This window comes from Cataglyphis hispanica, chromosome 5 (assembly GCF_021464435.1).
Source record: "Cataglyphis hispanica isolate Lineage 1 chromosome 5, ULB_Chis1_1.0, whole genome shotgun sequence".
Classification (NCBI taxonomy): domain Eukaryota; kingdom Metazoa; phylum Arthropoda; class Insecta; order Hymenoptera; family Formicidae; genus Cataglyphis; species Cataglyphis hispanica.
This window is the reverse complement of record NC_065958.1, coordinates 7,673,278-7,697,311: the sequence shown is the minus strand read 5'-3', so window position 1 is coordinate 7,697,311 and position 24,034 is coordinate 7,673,278. Positions and strand designations below refer to the sequence as shown.

The 24,034-nt window shown below is 29.5% G+C and overlaps 3 protein-coding genes across 12 annotated transcripts in view; 1 reads left to right on the top strand and 2 right to left on the bottom strand.

Annotated features, from left to right (window-relative positions):
* Positions 1-14,877, bottom strand: part of LOC126849941 (dystrophin-like) — a 392,976-nt gene extending 378,099 nt beyond the window's left edge. For 4 of the 10 annotated variants that reach the window (XM_050592374.1, XM_050592381.1, XM_050592377.1 and 1 more), the window contains exons 1-2: positions 13,746-14,050; positions 12,567-12,657 (exon numbers count right to left, since the gene is read on the bottom strand). In XM_050592374.1, coding sequence (XP_050448331.1) covers positions 12,567-12,657 — 91 coding nt within the window. In that variant the 5' untranslated portion in view covers positions 13,746-14,050. Of the gene's footprint in view, positions 1-6,569; positions 7,424-12,566; positions 12,658-13,745; positions 14,063-14,775 lie in introns of those variants that run through there. The other 6 variants (XM_050592384.1, XM_050592379.1, XM_050592380.1 and 3 more) reach the window with 6 other exon arrangements.
* A 238-nt stretch (positions 14,878-15,115) lies between these two features.
* LOC126850077 (H/ACA ribonucleoprotein complex subunit 3) lies at positions 15,116-16,127 on the top strand. Its single transcript, XM_050592712.1, has 3 exons — positions 15,116-15,303; positions 15,503-15,545; positions 15,667-16,127. The coding sequence occupies exons 1-3, from the start codon at positions 15,250-15,252 to the stop codon at positions 15,762-15,764; spliced, it is 195 nt and encodes a 64-aa protein (XP_050448669.1). The 5' UTR covers positions 15,116-15,249; the 3' UTR covers positions 15,765-16,127.
* Positions 16,128-17,687: 1,560 nt separating this feature from the next.
* LOC126849951 (trafficking protein particle complex subunit 10) lies at positions 17,688-24,025 on the bottom strand. The gene is made up of 12 exons (XM_050592423.1): positions 23,696-24,025; positions 22,961-23,178; positions 22,527-22,720; positions 22,200-22,395; positions 21,981-22,092; positions 21,684-21,871; positions 21,369-21,587; positions 20,443-21,206; positions 19,528-20,194; positions 18,970-19,431; positions 18,397-18,718; positions 17,688-18,232 (listed from the first exon to the last, which is right to left on the bottom strand). The coding sequence occupies exons 1-12, from the start codon at positions 23,775-23,777 to the stop codon at positions 18,102-18,104; spliced, it is 3,555 nt and encodes a 1,184-aa protein (XP_050448380.1). The 5' UTR covers positions 23,778-24,025; the 3' UTR covers positions 17,688-18,101.
* Between the last annotated feature and the right edge of the window lie 9 nt (positions 24,026-24,034).

Here is a 24,034-nt window from a genome sequence, read left to right as displayed (position 1 = left end):
TGTGCCGGGATAAAAAATATGCAAAATATATGTAAAATAAAATTGTGTTATAATGTATGTAATTCTGTGTGTTCAGGGCGATGAAATATCTTATTGTTAGTCCAGCCCTGTAAAAATATGGCATTTCCGAATATGGCGCAACGAGTTCTGGATCTGGCGATTTCTTTTTCCTCTGAACACCATACATCTTCTGTCAGTACGCTACGATAAAATTCTTTCTTCGGACTAAATCATATATATATAATGATATAATGATTTCCCATATTTACAACATCAGGAAATAAAAAAAAAAGTATTGATATATTTATCAATATATTTATTATCATTTAATGAGAATAATTACCCGATAAAGATTTTAAAGAAACAATTTAAAAAATTGAAATATGGACAAAAAATTAATATTTAAAAAAATGTAAATCAAAGTTTAAATTATCTTTTTCTTTATTTAGAATCATTATTAAACATATTCTATTCTTGTCATAATTTTGTAATACGTTTTTGGAGTACGCTCTCTCTTTTTTTCCCTCTGTGTCAAATTAATCAAAAAAATATTTATTAAAGCCTAACTTGTCCTACGTGAATAACTTTGTTTAGGTACGCACATCCGTTCGTTTTCTTTCAAAGCATGTGATATAAACGGTAGCACACTGTCATTAGGCAAACAGAGGACTTGTGTGTCTGTAAATACCTTGCTTTGCCATAAATTAGCACATATAGTATGCAGCTTAAAACGCCCTTGTTCATAGAAAATTATATTTTAATGCTTCATATAATTCTATATAATTTTGCAGTTACATTTTTATTTAACATTAAAATATTTTAACCAATTCTAGCAATAAATAAAATGTATTTATTTTTATTATTCTTCGTATACTGTCATCAATTAATTGTTTGTTCTATTTCTTTTTCTCTATCTTTTTTTAACATATTTTTAATATATTTTTTTTTTATTTTAATTAAGAATTTTTTTATTTATTTTTATCTTTTAAGAAATAGTTATTAATACCCAAGCAAATATAGTTAGGCATAATTAGATCATTAACATCGCGCAGATCCAAAATTCAGTGAATTTGCAAATCTCGAACAAAATTATATCTCGATTGGATTTAATCTTCATTCGCTTGAGACAAATTTTATGTCTAAATACATTTTTTATAATTTCTATCTTCAACTTTTCTTTCGTATTGATAAAGTATTTACATCCAATGTTCTACATCTTCGTTTTATTTAATCTTTTGAATGTAAATTATATCATATCATCGGAGATTATCGTAATATTAATAATTATTTAAAATTAAGACAATGATGCGAGATCTTAAAAAGATCTTAAAATCACAATAGCTAACATAAATTGATTTATTTTAAATGAGAGAGAAGTTATACATCAGATTATACATCAGACAAGAAGAAAAAGTTCAATTGTCATTAAAATAAAGATATAAGATTTTATCGAAATTTGCGCTTTACTATATAAAATAGCTCAAATAAATACGCGTGTCGCACATTTGATGCGATAATCGCTAATTACGTCGGATTGTTAACGGGATGAAAGCTGCGTTCGCATAACCGACAATCGCGAGGGTTGAACGAACCGCAAGTTCGCAACACATAACACCGTTAACACGTCGATAACATACTTCGTCGGGGAAATAATACCAACCATCTGAAACTACCGCTAAACTTAGCTAAATGCTAAATCGAAGCGCACTTCTCCTTTTCTCAGCTATGGAAACCTTTGAACATATCGTTCAATGTGAAGTGAATTTTTCAGGTTTTCGCTCTATTTAATAATACCGTAAAAATATATTTTTTTAATTGTGCGCTTCGAACATTTAACGAAAAAGAAATATCTATTTTAACAGATCAAAGTTATACTATTTTTAGTCTATTTTTAGTCTATTAATAGTTTTTTAGTCGACGCACGCATATTTTCTTCTTATTAAAATTATCAAATTTATCAAGAGAATTCAACAAGAAAGAGAGAAAAAAAAAGACTAAATGTCTCGAGAAAAATTTCGCGAAAAGAATTATTTTTAAAAATAATGTTTTATTTAACCGAATAAAATACAGGAGATTCCTTCAATGATTTGACATATTCTTTGCATCAATAACTTTTTACACATACATACGCACAACTTTTGCTATTAGGAGACTTCTTCGCCGGAAAAAAAAAGTGTTCCTCAATTCTAAATCTTTTTTTAGAATTCTTTTTAAAAACTCTTCGATAATAGAACTCGCTTCAGTATCAATTCATCAAATATTTATTTGACTAATCCTGATGATCATTTTTGCAAACTGTAAATTGGATATGTAACTATGATCTCACGTGTGTGTTTAAAGCAAGCTGCTCCGGACGGTAATTACATACTTCGCTAATAATGATATTCAGGCCGAAGATACGCCATTCGCAATATACAAGGTTTGTTTTGCAGTATCACTGTCAGAACGAGATCTCGAGTATCAGTCGCTAAGGTGTTGTGTAACTTTTTTTGCGACATACTGACTGAAATGCAAAAGAATTATCTTCTTACTCAAGTTAATAATAAGTTAATAACCATTGTTAACTATAAACCAGATCCGTGGTTTTCCGTATCTTTTTCCTGTGAATAGAACGGAGCATTTTATTGCTAGAATTCGCGAACAAAAGTAAATGAAAATTATCGAGGCATTGGTCGAATGCAAATGTTTTTTAAGTCTTTCTTTTGGAAGAAGATTCACAGAAACATTTCTTCCCGTCTCTTCATTACTTAAATGGAAAGTGAGGAATAAGAAGAATCGAACTGATAGAAAAAAAGAACTCGATGTGCACCTTATCGCTTATTCAGAAAAAACCGATTACACTTTTATATTGCTTTTGTCGAAGTAATGCAATTGGTTGTTGTGAAAAGTGCGAATTCACACGCGAAAAACCAATCAACTTAATCGAACGAATGCCGCAACACGCCGTTTATCACCAGTTAATCTTATAGCCAATTTAGCTTGCATTTTCGCTGCGCGTTTAACGAGTTAAATGTAACTTTCTACTTCTTACTCCGGCAACGGATGCAGTCTTCATATCAAAAGAATAAAATGCAGAATCAGATGGCCGCGCACACATATTGATACACACACACACACATTCTTTTTTCTTAATAAAAATTATTAGCTAAAAACTTATACGTTAATTATAATTATATAAAATATTCATCCTATTTTCAAGACACCGTATATTCATTCAGATACATAGAGATGCTTAGAACGACAAAAACGTAAATGCGTCACGGGTGAATCTCTTCAATTCGTTGGCGCATACATTGGGAGCACCGTATGTGCTAAGCAAACAAAACCGGTCGTGTAACATGAACAATTGTTTAAACGAGCTGACAATGGGACTACCACTGACTGCACGAGCACCGGCACACTTCTTCTCTGTCGGATATGCCTGGAGCGTGCGTGTCGTTGGCCCTAACCAGGCACTATGAAAGGTTTCGCGGGTCAAATGTCCTGATGGGACCGAATAAAGTCAATGCGTGCTCTCTCATGAGACCATTCAACTACGGCAATGGGCTTGGTAGCTAGCAAAATTATCAAGTGCCCGCATATATAACGCGATGCATTCTACACAATCTATTTTTCTCACTTCAGACATCAATATACATACTTAGAGATATACGACATCTCCGCCTGATATGATCATTTCATTTCATTATATAAATATCGATCGGGAATAATTAATGCAATTGATAGAATTGATACTCTCAAATGAAATCAATAAAAAAATTAACGTTGTAATATAATGTATTTTTAATTAAGCAAAAAATAAAAGAAGTGATAAAGCGTCGATTAATCAATGCAGCTGTACTTCTTCTTGTTCATAAAGTTTGAGTTTCAAAAAAATTTGCATTTTTATCATAATTTAGGAAAGAATTATGATAGAAACAAACATTTTATTCCACACCGCAAATATTTTATTATAAATTCATTTGAAATTTATTCTTCTTGTAAAAAATCTTTATATTTTCGTCCCCCTCTTCTCTCTCCCTCTTCGGGAAATTTTGTATATATTATATATAATTTATATTTGTCGAGTAATTTATCGGAAACGATTTATCGCATCATCTTTTTTGCGGTTTCAAAAGTATCTATCTCTTAATATATAATACATAAAATAGAAAATATTAATGGCACCTATTAATGACCGATTTATTTAATTTACAAGAGAGCATTTAAATTTATGATTACATATTCATGTTTATTATAATGCAATTGACGTAGTTTAATAACGCAAATGTCACTTTTTTGAAGTGCAATGTATTATGCAGTCAAGACAGAGAAGAGAGAGAGAGAAAGAGAGAGAGAGAAATAGGAAAAAGAGAGAGAGAGTGGATTATAAGAGATAATTTGCGGTAAATTTGTTAATCCGTTAAAGAGGATAACAGTTTAACGACCTCAGGGACTATATATACTTTCATTATATCAATTCTCATCAATTATATGTGATAATGTACTAAATTATATTGTATGTAAATTGTTTATAAATATATTAAATATATAAATATATTATATAATATTCTCTTACACAATGTCTACAAATAATTGCTGATGAAATCTATATGCAACAAATAATTGATATTCAATTCAAAAAATGAATTTTGCATTTTATATCCCACGTGCAACAATGTAATAATTATAAAGAATTCTTGTCGCATTTCGCCAACGACTTCTAAATGCATAAGATATAACACGTGCGCGTTAAACTCAAGTATTAATGGTTGAGTCCTATCTACCTATGTGTATCTATTATGTGCATGTAGCTTTTTTTTATGTACAGATACACACACACGCTTATACCGATCCTCAATTTTCTGACGTATGCGCGCATTTAGCCAAGTACTCGTGCGCCTCAAACGCAAATAATTTCAAGATAAGATAAGTTATATACTCAGGCATAGATAAAAAAACCCTCATTGCCTAGTATAAATGAACAACGTGAAAAATGTACAGGTAACTGCTTAAATACATAACCGGTAACAGTAACATGCAGTTATAAAAGATAATGCCGGATTATTGTAATTCTCATGTACGTGATCTTCAAACACGTGATTATATTCTCTCTCTCTTTCTCTCTCTCTCTCTCTCTCTCTGGAAGTATTAATTTAGATAGCGTATTAAAAGGAATAGCACCCTTACTATATATATATATATATATATATATATATATATATATATATATATACATATATATATGCTAATAAATCAAATAATTATTATTATAATTACACATTCCGCGTTGCGATATTTATACGATTAATAAATCAAGTATTTGTTGTTTAATGAAATAGTTTAAAGCAATAAAATGTAATATTAGAGTAATATAAATATATAAATAAATACTAGAAAAAATATAAAACCGAAATATATATCTATTCACATCTGTTTTCCGTAAAATATAGTTTTTTATTTTCAACTTTACATAAATAAATGTGCAATTCTCATGTGCAATTTTTAGTGAAAAGAACACTCAAAATCAAACGTATTTAATATAGAATATAATATGAATGCAAAAAGCAAGACAGAGAGAGAGAGAGAGAGAGAAATTTTTATCTTTTTTTAAGATTATAAAACCTAAAAATTAAAACACTATTAATACTATGACTCATAAATAATTTCTTATGTTAGACTTTCTCTCTCTCTCTCTCTCTCTCTCTCTCTCTCATATTCAAGTGTTTATGTCTCTTACGAAAAAAAATATAATCATGCTTTTAAAAAAAATGATTTAAAAAAAATATGTCTAAAAAACCAACTAATATCAGCTAATTGAGATCATGAGAGGAAAAACATAACTGATACCATAAGATGATACAAGAAGACATGTCAAAATTATAATACATGACTGATAAATAAGATTAATCAGAATAATTGTGACCAATGTCATAACAATATCAAAAGCAAGTTTAAATCAAGCGTGAACGAATACGAGCAAATCTCATTGTCAGCAAATATGAGTGAAAATGAAAGAGTATTATTTTAGTTTAATAATTTTTTTTTTTTAATTATTTTATATAAAACTTAGAAAAAAACATTAATAATTAATACCTATGAATACTTATTCAACGATTTGTCATAGCTCGTACTATTTCTTTTTTTATCGTTTGTTTGATCTGAAATATTAATGATGAACCCGATAATTGATTTTTGAAAATCTCAAAAAGCGATAACTGCTCGTTTAATGGATATTGTGAAATTATTGAATAGCCATTATCAAATATATTACTGAAAAACATCGTGTCAAATTTAATCTAAAGGGTCATAATTATTGAATTGTGTAAACTTTTATCTATATAAATCAACTTTTGGCGCGATCGCTCGAGATCAAGGCCGCAGAAGATCGAAAAGATCCTAAGGAAGAGATTTGCATTCGCCAGATATAAACGACACACACGTACAAGGTGATCACACGAAGAAAGAATCTTGTCGCGTTGCAGTAAGGAACCCGGCTACATATCCACACGCCCACACACATACTCGCATGCTACCGTACATATATATATATATATATATATATATATAAAACACGCATACACACGCACCTATGTAGACGACTTCCATCTTGAGATATTCGAACGTATAGCCACACCGGATCGCAGCCGACGTAATATCCAAGGGCACGCGTGGCGAGGGGAAAGCACGGCGAGATCACATTAATCACCGGCGCGATTCGGCGTGTCGGTCGAATCGGCGGAGCCAGCGCGCGCGTAAATGCGCGAGAGGAATTGACGCTGATCAGCAGAGGTTAGAATCGGGACTCGTACGCGCGCGCGCGCGCACGCTCAGCTGCTATGCCACTTGTTGATTCCGCACTGACACTGACAAGTCAAGAAGCACCGGTCGTGCATTCATACACGGCACTCATTCACTCACACGCACATACATGTATACCGTATTAAGGCACTCCGCGCTTCTCCGTCACAAGCGCGGCTCGTATGTATCAACTCTTTAACTTTCTCCTTCTCTCTCTTTCGCGCGCGAATAAGATGACGATACGTTTCAGCCTTCACGATCGTCCTAGCCGGAGACGCAATGAGATACTTTCAACATTTTGATCGATCGAATGATCTTTCGATACGGTTCTATATTACCGTCGAGGGACGGAAAGTGAACGACGCTAACGATCGCGGAAAGGGGGAACAGGGAACAACGAATGTCACGATTCTGTCGTACGAGCTAATGTCAAACGACGACTGCTAAACACATCGCGCGTCAGCCGTGCCGTCAGCGAACTGGCAACCTCGGACGGCTCGTTGTAAGGCCCACAGCTTCTCCCACCTTGGAGCATCTCGACAGTAACTCCGTCTCGTGTTGCCGCGTATTCGTCTTTGCTGTATATCACGCTCTTTCTCGCTCCAATCGAGAATTTCCCCTTTCTTCAGACGCATCAGTGGGCCTTCTCGGACAGTCATACAAGAAAATAATAAAAAAAAAAAAAAACATTTAATCGCGCGCACATCTTTGTTGATGCAAACAAAAAAAATAGAAGAATAGAACATATATATAAAAATATTCAATATCCTGGAAATGTTATTCTCTATATCGAGTATGATTTTGAATTATCTTTTATCATCATTTCTTTCCCGTATAAAATTATGCTCATATGTTGTCTATAATACGTTCCAATATTTACGATGCAATTTTTTGCCTTTTTAATAAAGGTTTGGATATATATCTGAATCCTCTACTTCACTGGCTGTAAGGCCCAACATATCACAGGTAAACAGGAATTCAGAAAGCAGGAGGAGTGTTCTACCGATGAAACAGGTATAGATACGTGTCGTGGGCCCATCCAAGATCCGCCAAAAGACTCATGTCTACAATTAATTACATTATTTAAATAAACAAATAATAAAAAAGAAAGAAAAATAGAAAAAAAAGATTTATATAGAAAATAAACAACCAAGCATGAAACTCAGTACACTTGGATATTAAAATTTATTTTTAAATTTTATTTTATTTTAATAGAGAGAAAGACAAAATTTTTAAAGAATTTACTCCTCAGAAAGTTTTCTATTGATATCATTAGATGTCGATATAAAGCTTTTGTGGAGTAAATTCTTTAAAGGATTTTATATAGACCATTCTCTTGTGATTTAAAAGATTCAAAGCGAAAGTGAACCATGTCCATAAATTATAAACGCGTTTGATTTAGATTCTAATTCATATTTAAAGTAAATTTTACAGATTTTATAATGCTCGATTCAATTCTATTTTAAATTTCTATTCCATATCGCAAAGTTTTCAATCAATATCATTTTTAATTCCGGCTAATTTCGAATAGAAATTATCCAGATCAAAGAGCAAAACTAGTGTAGGGAAGTGCTGAATCAAAAATCTTTGCACTAATACAATGAAACTGCTACATTTTGTATCAATGTTAATTGTATTTTCGATAGTGGATATGTTGTACTGCGGAAATGCTCGTGTCAATAACCCAGAGATACTATCTTGATGTCGTTACATATTGGCTTCACTGATAACGTTGTGCATGGTCGCACGCCTGATTCGCACATTGTGGGCATGAATCTAATTAATTTCATATCTCCAATCTGTTTATAATGCTAATTAATATTCTTATGGTTATGAATTACGAGGCAAATCATCAATATTTCACAATAGTATTTCTCTGTACATACTTTAAAGCTTTATAGGACTTATGGAAAACGTCACAGAGTTAACAGATTACCGCACAATTCTCGAAGAACATGTCTCCATTTTTGTCTGCGGACGTATACGATATGACACGTCTCCTACTTCGCGATAACATTTTTATAATTCACTATCGTCTTATTGTTAACTGCATTCCTTGTACGTAAATGCTACCTGAATGATATAACACGATAAGAGTTTCTTTTACATTAAACATAATATTTTTTATATGCGATTATAGCATATTTTAAACAATATTGAATAATTTTTAAATTTTAAAATATAAATGAACATAATTTACACATATACAAGCACATTTTTAAAGTAATTTCTATAAGCAATTTCAATAAAAATTAATATTTAGATTTTTTCAAATCTCTGAATTTAATCTGAATTTAAAGAATTTTTTGGATTTTCGATTATTCGTGGAAATCGTATATTAAACATTTTTATTCAGCAATACAAGAAAATTTTAATTTCATAAGAAACGTATCATGTTTCGACAGGAGGAAATAAACATTCCGTTAACTGTAAAAATATTTAGACCACTTAGAACAATGGTTTGCCAACACGAAAACACAGTCACCATTATTCATTCATTCTAACATTCTCGCTGTCAAGACTCATTGTATATTTTAACCAACTTCAAAATACCAATGCGTGTAAATAAATACAACTGTATACAAATTTTAACGATTTCGTTTTGCAACGAAACGCTTCTGTCTTTTTTTTTGAAGACTCATCTTATGAAATTTCATATATTTATCAGTAAATTAAATATTTTTATAATGTTTTTTCTCTTTCTCTCTCGTGATTGAAATTATTTTATAATACTTTTTAACTGCTTATGGCGAAGAAAAAGATAATATGATGCTATACAAGTTAAGAGTTAAATTAGATTTATCAACTCTTTGTGATTTTACATAAAGATGAGCTGTACATAGTAAATTATGATAATCTTGTATACACATATTTTTTATAATAAGTACACAAGACAGCGAGTCAAAAGTTTGTGTAAATTTGTGAGCACTATTTTTCAAGTATTTTCGATACTCTACAAGTAATAAAAAATTATTGTGTTAAATAACGGCCAAATTAATAATATTGAACTATAATATTGAAATAAGAACAAACATGCAACACACATATCAAAATATTTCTTGTCATTATTTTAAATCACAAAGAAACAAAGAGAGAGAGAGAGAGAGAGAGAGAGAGAGAGAAAGGCAAAATTTTTCAGAATATTTATAAAATTATACAGACAAACTAGATATTACATAGATACACACAAAAGCAAGAATCACACATATATAATAAAAAAACGTGCAATAATAACAATGGACAAAACAATTTTTTAATTGATCATACTTACATATATCATCATCCATTTTCTATTAACTTTATATATTGTAGAAAGTTTTGCGAAAGAATTTATATTTTACCACAATCTTTAATTATATTCTAACTATGCATCTACTACACATTTTTTTTATAATCATTTGATTAAACTTTAATACACCAAACCAATAAATTCCTTAACATAATTAATAATTATGATTTTTATTATCAATAACGTATATAAGAGTATGAAAGCAAAAACAACATTAAGAAACACACGCTACGGTACAATTAAATATTATAACCAATTTTATATATATATAAAATATTATATATATATTTATAACTTAGTCACCTTTCAATTCTCTGAATAGCCAAATAATTCGAAACATATACTGACAGAAAAAAAAGGAAATATATTGCTTTTATAATTATAATTAAATGAGCTGTGCACAATTTCATCACGATATAACTGACTGCGTATTAATTACATCCGTGCATTGTGATTTAAATCGGCCAAAGTCAAATTGGCAATTACGATGAAACGATATATTGACATAATCGTCGATTTAATCGACATAAAATAATATTTGATTCGTATCAATTTATTATTTGATTTGATAGTATATATGAATTTCCAATTCTCTCTTTACAAAATATATTTTTGCGGAAATATATGCATATATCTTTTATTTACGTTTTTAGTAAAATTGATTAACACCCGATACGAAATTTTCTACGAGTAAAATCAACTCTTGTAATGGAAAACACGTAAAACCAGGAAAAGAATTTATGATGCACTCGACATTTAAAACGATCATATTTCGATTACTGACTCGTAACAAGAACAACAAATCCTCCTGTTCATCTACTAATGGAAAGTGATGTCATTCGAGATTTTTACGATCGCTTAACAGTGAAAATTTCTACCATACATATTATAGTTTTGCAGATATTGTTAAAAATGAATTTTGCATCCTCTAAACATATTAATTTCACTCGCTTCTGCACAAATTGTCAAACACTTATTTCCGAGCAGCAATCCACGGAAAGTACAGCGTGTCTATAAAGTTAGAGAACTTCTATAATAAGAGCGTATTTTTCCATAACTCGGAACGACCTCATGGAACGCAGCCCGTTACAACACTGCGAGGTATCTAGATTTCGACCCTGCGGGTGATCTCTCCAGGAGTTGTAGCGCCGACGCATAACACCGCATTTTGACGTTAATTGATTTATATAATTGATTATAAAATGTGCCCGATAAAAACTCAAAAAATATATCTCTATTGAAAGATTTCATTAATATTTATATAATTAAATTTTTCTCGATTAATACACAAACTTTGCAAAGAAAGAATGCTTTTTCCCATACATCCTAAAATTTTTTTAAATTATATATTTTGCCGATATATTAACAATTTATATCGTACCAATATTATCGAGAAATAAAATTATAAAGAGTGATAGCATAATCTCTTTCCGAATGCATCATCGCCGATTGCGCCTTGGGACATTCGCCGCCAAGTGCAGTCGCTAGATTTATTTGCCAACAGTTAAGTACACAGAACGAAATTGCCTCAATATCAGTGTGAGTTTACATTATCGGCGCTACCGACATTCGTATTTCGCACGTAAATTTTTTTTTGCACTAATGTTTTAAAGCAAATTAAATTTAATAAAGGAAGGGAGAAAATAAGAGCGCGGACAGAGTAATCTATAAACCAGAGGAACTATGGTCATAAAAGATGATAGTAATCATCTATAAAAAGATGTTATAAGCCTCACTAAAAAGTGAGGCACGTACTGAATAAAGCGCGATGCGAGAATGTAATATTGCACCAATCATTTCTATTTATAATCATGTAAAAGTCCATGCGTGATATCAAAAGATTTTACATGATAGATTGAATAAAGTATCATTAACTGCAATTAGATGTGATAAGGTACAAAGTGAAATCGATCTAACTAAGTATTTTAAATTATTCAGCTTTTCATGTACTACTTATGGCAGTTTTATAAGAACTCATAAAGAGATCGGAATTAAAAATCAGTATGATTGATATATGTAGATATCATGACCTTCTCTTATCCTAAACCAAATATACAACTTAAGATATCTGCATTCAGAATTGTGTTCAATAAAATTTCATAAAACAGAAGTTCATAGAAAAATGTAAATAATGTACTTTGGCGTTCAAATTATTCATATATATATATAATAATTTACGTACATCAATCTTATAGAAAATTTCCTCTTTAATTCTAAATATTATTAACTATTAATTTTTAATATTATTAATATTTATTACAAATAAGATGTTTTCAATGAAGCCATTGCCAAATTTATAACGAGATAATCATATTATTTCAATATATTGAATATATTATGACAATACAAAGATGTATTCAGATACTATCTTTCATCATATAATATATCAATTAAATTCTAATGATAAGAATTCTTCTAATTGTAAAAATTTTACACATACAATATTATCACCTTTTAAATCATGTATATTGAAATTTCTTATTCTTTGAATTCTTACCTTTCGTGCTTAAGATTTGTTCCTCGACAGTCTCGACATGCTGCGGTTCCTCCGATACTTGAATTATCCAACGAATTTTCCTTCGCTGCATCTAAAACAAATCACACACGTGACAGTCACAGTTGATAATTCAGCAAACTCTAAAAATGCATAGCACGATTCGCGATCGGTTTTAGTTGCTAGACTGAATGAGATTAATAGCGTAAAGCAAATTTAAAGTTGCTCTGACGATATCAGCACGATTATTTTTTATGGATAGAGGTTGATATGAACAAGTACTATTTCTATCAGTACAATAATAATTCTCTCGTAACTTCTAGATTATCACAAATATATATGTATATAGAATTTTGAAAACCGACTCGAATGTACTGGCACAAAATACAATATTTTACAAGTACAACTATATTATTATCTAAATAATTTTTTTATGCTGTTCACATACTTAAAAAGACATGAAATAAGACATTTTTATTTTAATAATGTAAATAATAATTATTTACGATGTTTTTTGATTGAATAAAAATTTATTAATTACTTAAAATTCGTAAAATTTGTAAAAACATTCAAAAACCATCAATTTAGATTTAATATAAAATAGTTTTAAAAAGCACTATTATTATTATTACTTAGATGCTCTCGATTTTTCAATGCGCGCATTATGTTTAAATTCTTTTTATTTTTACGCGGACACATTTGTCTCTATTACTTTTGATAAAATTCTATATGTCAAAATAACATATATATAAGTTTAAAAACTTTTTGCATGATTTTTCAATATAATTCTTTCTTTTAATAATGATAAATTATTATTTTAATTCATTGATTAAAACTAATTGTAGCACAAGTATACTAATCTCACAGTGATTCGTGCGCATCTCTACGACTTCTACCTGCACACTTATACATATGACCTTTGCACAGATTACGAACAATTACGCGCTTCCTATTGTATATATAATTACTAACGGGAACAACGATAACTCTATCAATGATACTTCTTTCAACAAATGACAATAACAATTAACACGAATTTTCCATGCATCCAATATTCGTAACTGACGCTTCATCGTTATAATTCACTCTCAATGATCATGAAATTAAACTCGCGACGCGGGACGCGTCATTTTGCGAACGACACAACGCGATAATCGGTTTTTCCTATAAATCATTATTTACCTCGGAAATGTTCTCGTGACATTAGAAAATAATATGCTTTCCGCCTGGTTGAGCAAATCGCACACTGAGCGTTGTCACGGACGATAAGCCGACAAACGTACACTGACAGTGATTTGTCTGTCAACGGAAGTGACATCCCAGCTGACTATCCGGACGGCTCTCGTTGGGTACGCCTGTGTGCATTGTGGATATGTTGACTTCGCCACATGAAGAAGAAATTTTCAGTCAGTACGCCTACACGTTTGTACCGCCGGCGAGTGCGTGCGGCTGTTCATCTCCTCCCGGCTAATCACCGGCAAATATCATCGCGCCTACGTCTGTCACACAACATCGCGAAGTCTGTTAGAATGTGATAATAAATATGATAATAAATATGTATGTATATAAATTAAATCTCTGTTGAGAATCATCTTTTATTTAAGATAATCTCGATCTTTAATTGATGGATCAATCTGAAATAGATCTTTGTGATTAGACAAAAATGTCGGCAGATGATTTACAAGAGAAAGATGGAAATGTATAAAAGCCTTTTGTTAAATTTTGTGATAATAAAAATATGTTTTTAAGTATTTTATTTAAATCTCTAAATTTTGGGTGTGACTTTTATCACGTTTCGAGTGTTATCGCCACAATTCTTAACTTTCTTGTTTTTGAATTTCTTTTTCAAATATAACAATAACACGACTGGTTATCATGATAAGCATCAGCACCCCCGATATTGCGTAAATAACATGAACATGATGAAAAGCGTCTTCCATATACACCGGAGCCTTATTATACTTACATTCAGTGAAAAACACGAATTTGCAACAGTATTCAAAAAAATTTTTGCAAAAATGTGGCATCCATTATCTTATTGTTAGATTCATGATGATTGATTTTTTTATGTATATTTCATATATAAATCTATCGGATAGAGAGAGAGAGAGAGAGAGAGAGAGAGAGAGAGAGAGAGAGAGAGAGACTTTGACGACTGTCACATATTGACTAATCGGATTTTACTTCTCTAAAGTATTAAAAAAATACTTACTGTGCGCAAAACACTATACATAATAGTATGAGACAAAAGCAAAATATATAATTCATTATGAAAATGAACGTACACCGGAACACTTTTCAGCGCGAAATCATTTCAAACTGGCGATACTTACAATACAGCAATGACGTCGTGCGATATAGTACTAATGGTTCCTTTGCGTGATTGCGACAATCATACACATGAATAGAAAACCATAGCCAATCAGATTCTTGCTTTTACAAAAAAGCAAAATGTGATTGGCTCAGCGTCACTTCTTGTCGTATCTTATTACTGCATATTCTATGGCAAGAATCATACGCTAACATAACGCCATCTTTCTGTAAGTAATAATTTACTCTCTAATATACGATATGATTAAAATAGGTTAGAGAGAAAAAAAAGAGAGAACACGTGTGAAAGAGAAAAATATTTTGTATCACTATATAAATATAAAAAAACATAAATAAAAAAAAGCAATATTCCAAAATGTATCTCATGTATTATTTGAATGAAAAAGGAGATCGAGTATATACTTTAAAGGTAATTATTATGATAAATGTATAAAATTATTTATAATTATTTTTACATATAAAATAAAAATACAATTATTTTTATATAAAAATTATTTGCATCTTATAATATTATTTATATAATATTATATATCCTTTATAATAGAATATTCCAAGTTTTTTATTATTCAATATTTTAAAATTGTTAATTGTTTGCTCAATTTTTATAGAAAGTGGATCCTAATGGAAGACCTACATTATCAGCACATCCAGGTAAATTATTAAGAACAACTACACTTTAAGATTCATATTTCTTATTTGTTAAATTACAATTTAAAAAAAGTAAATAATGTATTTATGCAATATATTTATGATATCTAATATTTTTTTGTAGCTCGATTTTCTGTGGAAGATAAATATTCAAGAGAAAGGATTACAATGAAAAGAAGATTTGGCTTACTTTTAACACAAAAGCCACTACCTAGCTATTAACATTATACAGATAAAAAATCATGTTAGATTGATTTAAGTTAGATTAGGTTAAATTTTATTGGAAAATGTAGATGTATATGCAAATGAAATGTATAATTGAAAGACTCATACATATATACTTATATAGTATATACAATGTAATCTTGTGCAAACACATAATCTATATCTCTGTCATGAGAGGTAGTTCAACTTTTACACCTACAACTTCCTTTAGTGATAATTGACAGAAAAGATGTATATACTAGAACTAGATTATGCTTATACATTCAATAAAATACCTAATCATAATACATATATAATGATTAGAGAATTTATAAATGTAACTTAAATTTTAAATAAATAAATTTATTAATTTGTATAAAATATTAGATTGTTTTCTTAATATAGGAAACAAAACCACATTTCTTATATATTAATTTTCATAAAGATACATATATTTATTATAAACAAATTTCATTTGCAATTTTTTCATTGTATCTTTATATATTATTTATAAAAAATAAAAATTTTATTATATACAATATTTTCTGACTTGCAATATATAATAATACTATTTAAAAAACTGTTTTATATGTAACAAGATTACATATAAGAGCAATCTCATTAGCTTAACATGAATAACATTCTTGCAGTTTCTATCAAATTAATATATGTAATATATAACAAAAATTGGAATATAAAGTCGAAAATAAATTCCAGCTGACAACTATTTTACAGTTATATCCTCAACATTAACACATATAGACCCATAATTATTTATGATTCTATTTATATTAAAAAATAATAAAAGTGATAATCTGCATTATACATAATTATATATACACAATTTTATACATATATCACATATTAATATTAGCTATAATACAGTATCCTTTGTTACAGTTAGAATTATTTATCAAATGCAAATATTTAATAATAGGCTTTATTTATAACACTTATGTAATTTTTTAAAGTGGTGATATTTATTTATGCATAGTATATGCATATAAAAGTGGAGTAACAAAACCATAGTTTTATATAAATATTGGACTGATTTCTTTTTTAAGAGATATTTTCGATTTAAGAAACATATGAAGATCAATAATTAAGAGTATTGTATGTGTGATTACTCTACATTTGAAAATTAAAGTTACTGTAAAAGAAAATTATAACATTTTAGAGAGAGAGAACATGGCAACATAAGAGAAAATCTTCCTAATATCAAATTCTGATGAATAAATACTAATATAAACGATTCATATATTTTTCTTTTCTATGCATGTATATATTTAAAATACAAATATTATTTTAAAAAAAATGTATATATTTTTACATAGTATTAAATAAACTTCTATTTTACGTAAACCAAAATTATATCTATAAAGATTACTATACTTAATTTAAAAAATGGAAATATATAACAATCTATATTAATAAGCTTATGTGTATATAACAAATTTATAGATTTAACATATATCTATATTTGATATAAAAAAATATTCTTATATTACCATTTCTCTTAAATTTAAGATGGTATAAAATATCTAAACATTTTAAACAAAAGAATAGTGTTATATATTGTGTGGGAAATTCATACAGTAATAAACTCCAAATATAGATATATAGAAAAAAATAAAAACGTATGTGGAAAAGAATTATTTGTCATATGCACAATGCAAAATGACAAAAATATAAGTACATAATTTAACACTAAATAATAAGCTTTCTCGACATTTATCATAATTGATAAATACACAGTCAAGAAATAGGATAGATATTTTCTGATATTTCTTATAATATAATATATACATCATATTATTGCAATAACATGTTCTTCATTATCTTTCCATTAAATCTAATTTAAATATAAAATAAAATACAACAAATTATATATATATATATATATATATATATATATGTATATATATTAAATATTCTAATATACAAAACATATATATGCTTTATATTATATATATGCTTGGTAAGAAATAGCTTTAGCTATCAATTTTTTAATAAAAAATTTATGGCATCACATTGCATAAATTATTAATCGCAAAGTTCAAATTTTTTGAAATATGAATTTGGTAATAGAAAGTTATGGCTTTGGTAATAGAAAGTTGAAATAAACATAATCTCTTACACACATAAATAATGTCAAACTACTGTTTAACATGTCGATTTACTTCAAAATGTTCATTAATAATATAGTCTATACCTTTACCGATTTTGCAAATAAAAAATATTTACACAATTGTTTGTTATGATACAAAAACAAATTATAAATATTTTCTAAAGTTTCTCCTAAATCCAAGTCTTTACAGAAATGTGTACACATTTTTAACAGCAATTTACAAATTTTTAGTTCGATTCTGATGGAACTGCTGGCAAAACATGCACTTGCTGTGCTTTACTGGCATTATACACTTGTCCTGGACTAAATGGTTCTAATCGAGGACCAGATCCTAAATCATTTTTATTACGGATGATATCTTAAAATGAAAACACAAATAAAATAATTATATAAAGTTCAGGTAATCTAATAATACTATTTCTTCAGATTACATAACAATTATATTTTCTATAAATATTAAGTTTTTTTACCAAATCAAGTATAACACATCATATATAAGTATGGTAAAAGTAGCTAACTCACCATTTTTCGATTCTGTTGCAGGTATATATCGAGATAATCTAACAACAGGAAGAGGCAAAAAACCACTTGTCAGAGGCATTACATCTAATGTAACACTTTGCTTTTCTACTACTTCTAATGACACAATGCCTGCAGTCCGACCACATACCGCCCACATAGTTTGGTCTGCTAGAACTTCATACATTAACTGTGGTGGAGGATTTGGGCTAACACTAGGTAACATGCGCATAACTGTAAGACAGAGATGGCACATACTACCAGCACGACAAAACTCTCCTCCACTACCACTTGTTTCAACTTTTGAGGATACTGTGAATAAAGTCTGGAAGTATTGTTAAGATTAAAAAAGAGAGTTAACATTATATATTATTCTAATATGTGTACAAAATGTTTTATTTATAGTGTAGGTTTCATAAAAAAAAAAAAATAAATAAATAACCTTATCGAGAGAAAATTATTATAATATTAAAAGTTACTATTAAAACCAGTCTTTTTATTTCAAATAGATCGAATATTATTTAAATATATAACTATAAAATATATTAATCAATAATGAGATATAAGTATTCTTACCACGTAATCTGTAATATCAAAATTGCATCTGTAAAGGCTACATGCTTTCTCAATTCTTTCTAAATTATGTATGTGTAACAGATCATCATCAATACATGTATCAATTAATTCTTCAGTATCGCTAACTGCTATATATTTTACACGAAAGTCAGTCTTTATTGGCATTGTAGATCTCTCATCTTTTCCAATTTCAAGTTCCCACATAAAAGAAACATTCATTCCATTACCTATCACTAATCTTTGACCCGCAATAGGATTTAAGCTTTTAAAGGTAACGTCTATCGACGTAATTGTAGTTAATTCAGGTTCAGTTAATTGCAAAAGTTGATTTGTCAAACCAGTTACAACTATTTGAATAAATTTTCTTTGTTTTGCTGTATGAAGTTTCATATTAGACATTAACGGTGGACCAAAATGTAAAAGTATGCTCTCTTCTAAATCCCATGGACATTGAATGTTTAACTGAAAAAAATTACAAATTATTGTAATGTTTATAATAATTCGTAATATTTTTTAAATAGAAAAGAATATAGTGTAAATTATACAAATTTTAAATACTTTATGTTCCATAGATGAAGCATCTTTTTTCGGTGGAAGTTCAGCTAGAACTTTTAATTGTATTTTTATAATTTGAAATGGTTCACATGTTGGCAGTGATATCTCCAGTTCTTTCACCATTACTTTTTCGACACTTTGTGACTGCACCGTCAATCCGCGTGATGTACGTAATTTTAATTTCATTTCGTTAGTTATTTTTGTACTTCCGCTCGAAATAACTAACTCAATATCTTGAATAAGACCCGCCAGTAAATCTCTACCGCAATTTACAGATATCGTCGGTTGCGTCTTTGCTACTTCGTAGCATAATCGTGGATTCAATACAGGTGATAAAAATTCTAATTTGTCTTCTATCACCATTGATAACTGGCTAACTTTATATAAACCCGGTGTATTTACTCTCCTTGTCAATATAAATGTATTCGTTCCAGGTTTCATAATAAATTCATCACATGAAAGTGCTTTACTAAAATCGCCCTTTACATTAACTAAAGGTTTTCTATGTTTCGCACTATCTGAACGTCTTACGAGCGGCTTCGTATTTTTATTAATAACGCTAGCAGATCCAAGACTTCTATCTTCCTTATAATCCAAATAACAATATACTTGCAAGTGTAACAAACTAGGATCAAGTAATTTCATATCTTCTAATGTGCATTTTAATAACCTGAAACAAAACAAAAATTGAAATTCGACATGTTTAAAAAAAACATACTATAATAATATAAATATTTTATGTCACAAATGTATGTATATAATGCTACAAAATATCAATATATATAAATAATCTTTTTCCGATTTTGCTATCTTATATCTGTTTTTACAATTTTTTTTAAATATGAAGAATTATATATACAAACAGAAGTTTCTGTTAAGTAAGAAAGTTTATAACTTTTCACTCATTCTAACACTTACAATTGTACTGGAGGTTCAACAGGTGCTTTTAATCCTTTCTTTTTATTAGGTACAGATGGCTTTTGTATCTCCTCTACAGAAATAGCAGCACTAGTGCATCTTATTTCACGAGGAAATAAACTCTGTACATTGATCTCGATACTAACTACACAGTCTTGTACTACCTTATCCATTACTTTAGCTTCCATACTGAGTATTATAAAAGCACATCCGAGCTCCGTGAGTAATGGTTGAGATGAAGAGATCATTTTCATATATCCTAACATTTCCTCCAAATATGTATTGCGTACAGTTATATGTAGAACACTTATACTAGCTACTGCTGCGCATACTTTAATATATTTTTCGACATCGTCCATTCGTTTATAACACTCGGCCAATTCCAATTGCGTTTGCGCAGCCAAGTGACTCCACCCTTCGTCTGCATAAGTTTTTAAAGCATCAGATAAGAATGCGACTGCTTTTTGATTTTCGCCGAGTTCGCTATAAAATCGTGCTAATTCTTTGCCGATTAATCTGGCTGACCGAATGCGGCCGACATGCTTATATGTACCCATGGCTAATTCTGCATGCTCCAAATATTGTTTTTTAAATGCTTCTTTGGACGAAAGTGCTTCTTTTAATTTATCCGTAGGAGTTAACTTCTTTTCTACCTGTGGTTCTGAATCTCCTATGCCTGCTATAAGATATACAACTGTATGCAACTGTTCACTAGTCGGTTCACTTCCCGGCATTAGGCCACATAATTTTCCTAAGCTTCCTAACTGAAAAAAAAAATATGCCATGAAAATAAATCAAGAATTATTTTTATACCATTATATGTATATCATTATATTTATGTTTATTTGATAATATTACAAAATAATAAGGAATAAAGATATGTAAAATTAATCCTAGCATCAAATATATGAATCATTATTATTTACCTTATCTCTTGCAAGTGCCCATAAGCTGGCCATATGTAAAGAGCATAAATCTAACTGTTGATTATTATCGATATTGTAAATAGATAACTGACACGCTTGCAAGACTTCTAATGCACAGAGGAATGACCAACATTCTATAGATCCCTCAGGCTTCTGTACTTCTAAGATTCTTAATTCACCCAATGTATTATGAACAAATGATAAACATCTTTGTGCAACCTGTATCAAGAGTAAGCTTTCTTTACAATAATATTTCAAGATATATTTGCATGACAATTTGTTAATTATTAATAATTGTTGAATATGTATACAAACCTCCCAAGGTTTATTAAGCAAGAGTAACATGGCACATTGTCTACTGAACAAGTAACTCCTAAGATCTAATAAAGATGCCCTACATTCAGCCATAAGAAACCTTAAATGATGATTTGTACCATTATTTAAATTCACACCTCCCCAGTTGTTGAGAGGCATTTGAAACAGATTTAACCACCCTGGAGTATCTATGAACAGTTTATCTACATTTAGGTTTTTACTTTGTATCAATATTCTTCTTTATTGTGTAATGTGCATCTTTATTCCAAACTAAACTTTGAAAGAAAAGTGCTATACCTCCTACATTAGAATTGAGCACAAACTGTGTAAAGAGAGCATCTAATTCATCATATTGCACCAATGCTTCATCGTACAGACCTAACATTTGCAATGCAAATGCCAATTCTTCCTAAAACAATTTTAAGTCGATTTTGTAATAGAAAAGGTAGAGCTTACCAAATTTTTTTCAAGATTAGATATTTCAAAAATAAAGATTTTAAACGAACGTTGCACTACCTGTAGAAGAAAATAATGACAGAAATTCCAATTAGGATTATTTCGCCTTTCTCTTTGTTCACGTATAATATCTTCAAAACGTGAAAGAGTTCTATCATATGCAGTCAACATCAAATGACGAATACGAGTTATCAAGCCTCTCCATGATTCAGCAGAACGAGATTCAGATTTAATTGGATTAATTACAGCAAAGACTCTATAGCAATCATAAATATAATTTTTAGATATAAAAAATATTTGTCATAAAAAATTAAATATAAAAGTTCACATATCTGTATTAAAATATAATTATTGAACTTATATAAATTATAGTTCGAATATAATTACCTATCACCATTTTTAGCAGCAAAATCACTTCGTATTTTATCCAACACAGTTGTTCTAGGCAATAGTTTATTGGCCTTCTTTATGTCATAAGTTTCTACTAACACAATCATCCAATCTTGGATATGATATAAATTTAATATTTTTAACCAGGCATCAATATCATCTCTGACACTAGTCTTATAAGTATCAATATCCTATAAAAAGATATGTATAATATATTCATTACTGCTAAGTTATCAAAAATATACAACCAGATATTGCTAAACATTAAGATCCTTTTAATTTGTTATTTTTATATACATTAACTTTGACAAAATACATAATAGAAGAAAAAAAATAATATTTTGAAATTATACATACAACTTTTTTATTTGACTCATATATACATAGCAAGAAATTATAGTATCAAACAAAGCAACTCCATAAAAACTTACAGAACATTCAGTCCAATAAATATGAAAAATTGGTTGTTTTATGAGATGCCAATCTTTCTCAGTGGGTAAAATATCCCTGGAAAATGGCACAAAAATAGCTTCAAGCTTAACTTGTTTAATGGGCCTGCTAAAGGATCTACGCCATTCTACTACATCCGCAGGTATAGCTTGAAGTAAATTCTTTTCCAATGTAGAAAACAAGTTCTCATCCCCAGCACCTGTTATCACACACAAATTATTATATTGCTATTCTACCTATCAAAACATCATATGTGTAATAAAATAGCATCTTTATATAAATCAGAATAACATTTTCCCTGCATATATTAATTAAATAAGATCTATATATATATATATACATCACAAAATGCATCTAATACTTTTATCGAATCAGTTTATAATCCAAATATATAGATATTCATATGTAATATAAAAAAGTCGGGAAAATATTTAATTATTTAGAATATTTAAAATATTTTTTTTTGCTAAAATATGTTAAGCTAACATATGTTTCTTAAGACAAAAAAAATGTTGAAAGATCGGGTGAACCAAGTATCTTGAAGCATGTATCATTCTACAAACTTTATCCGAATAATAAACATCATTTATTTCGAATAAAAAGAAAAAAAAAGAGAGAAACGTCACGAGAATTGACAGATAGTCAAATCAGGAACGTCAGTGAAACGGCGTTGTTATCGACATAACATAACGATTAAAAGATGCGATTAAACTCACAGGTGATGATCGGTTTGCTGTCCATGGGAGCGCTTGTTTTGCATGCCTCAGCCACGGACGATCCTCCATTGCAATTCATCATTTCTGAGGATTGACGATACGCCTCGCGAGCTCGCTGCCCCCGATCAAGCTTTCAGTCATCACAATTCCACGTCCCCTTCCGCATGAGAATTTCGTTGTTTGCTGATTCCAAATTCGCTAAAGTTGGCAGCGAGTTCTCAGGATTCCGCGATGAATTATTAGAGTATATTTAATGACAATTTAGGAGATGAGACGAAACATTGTACTTCGCACTTTCGAACTCCATTGAGGTTGGAATTGGAATCTTCATTTGATTGG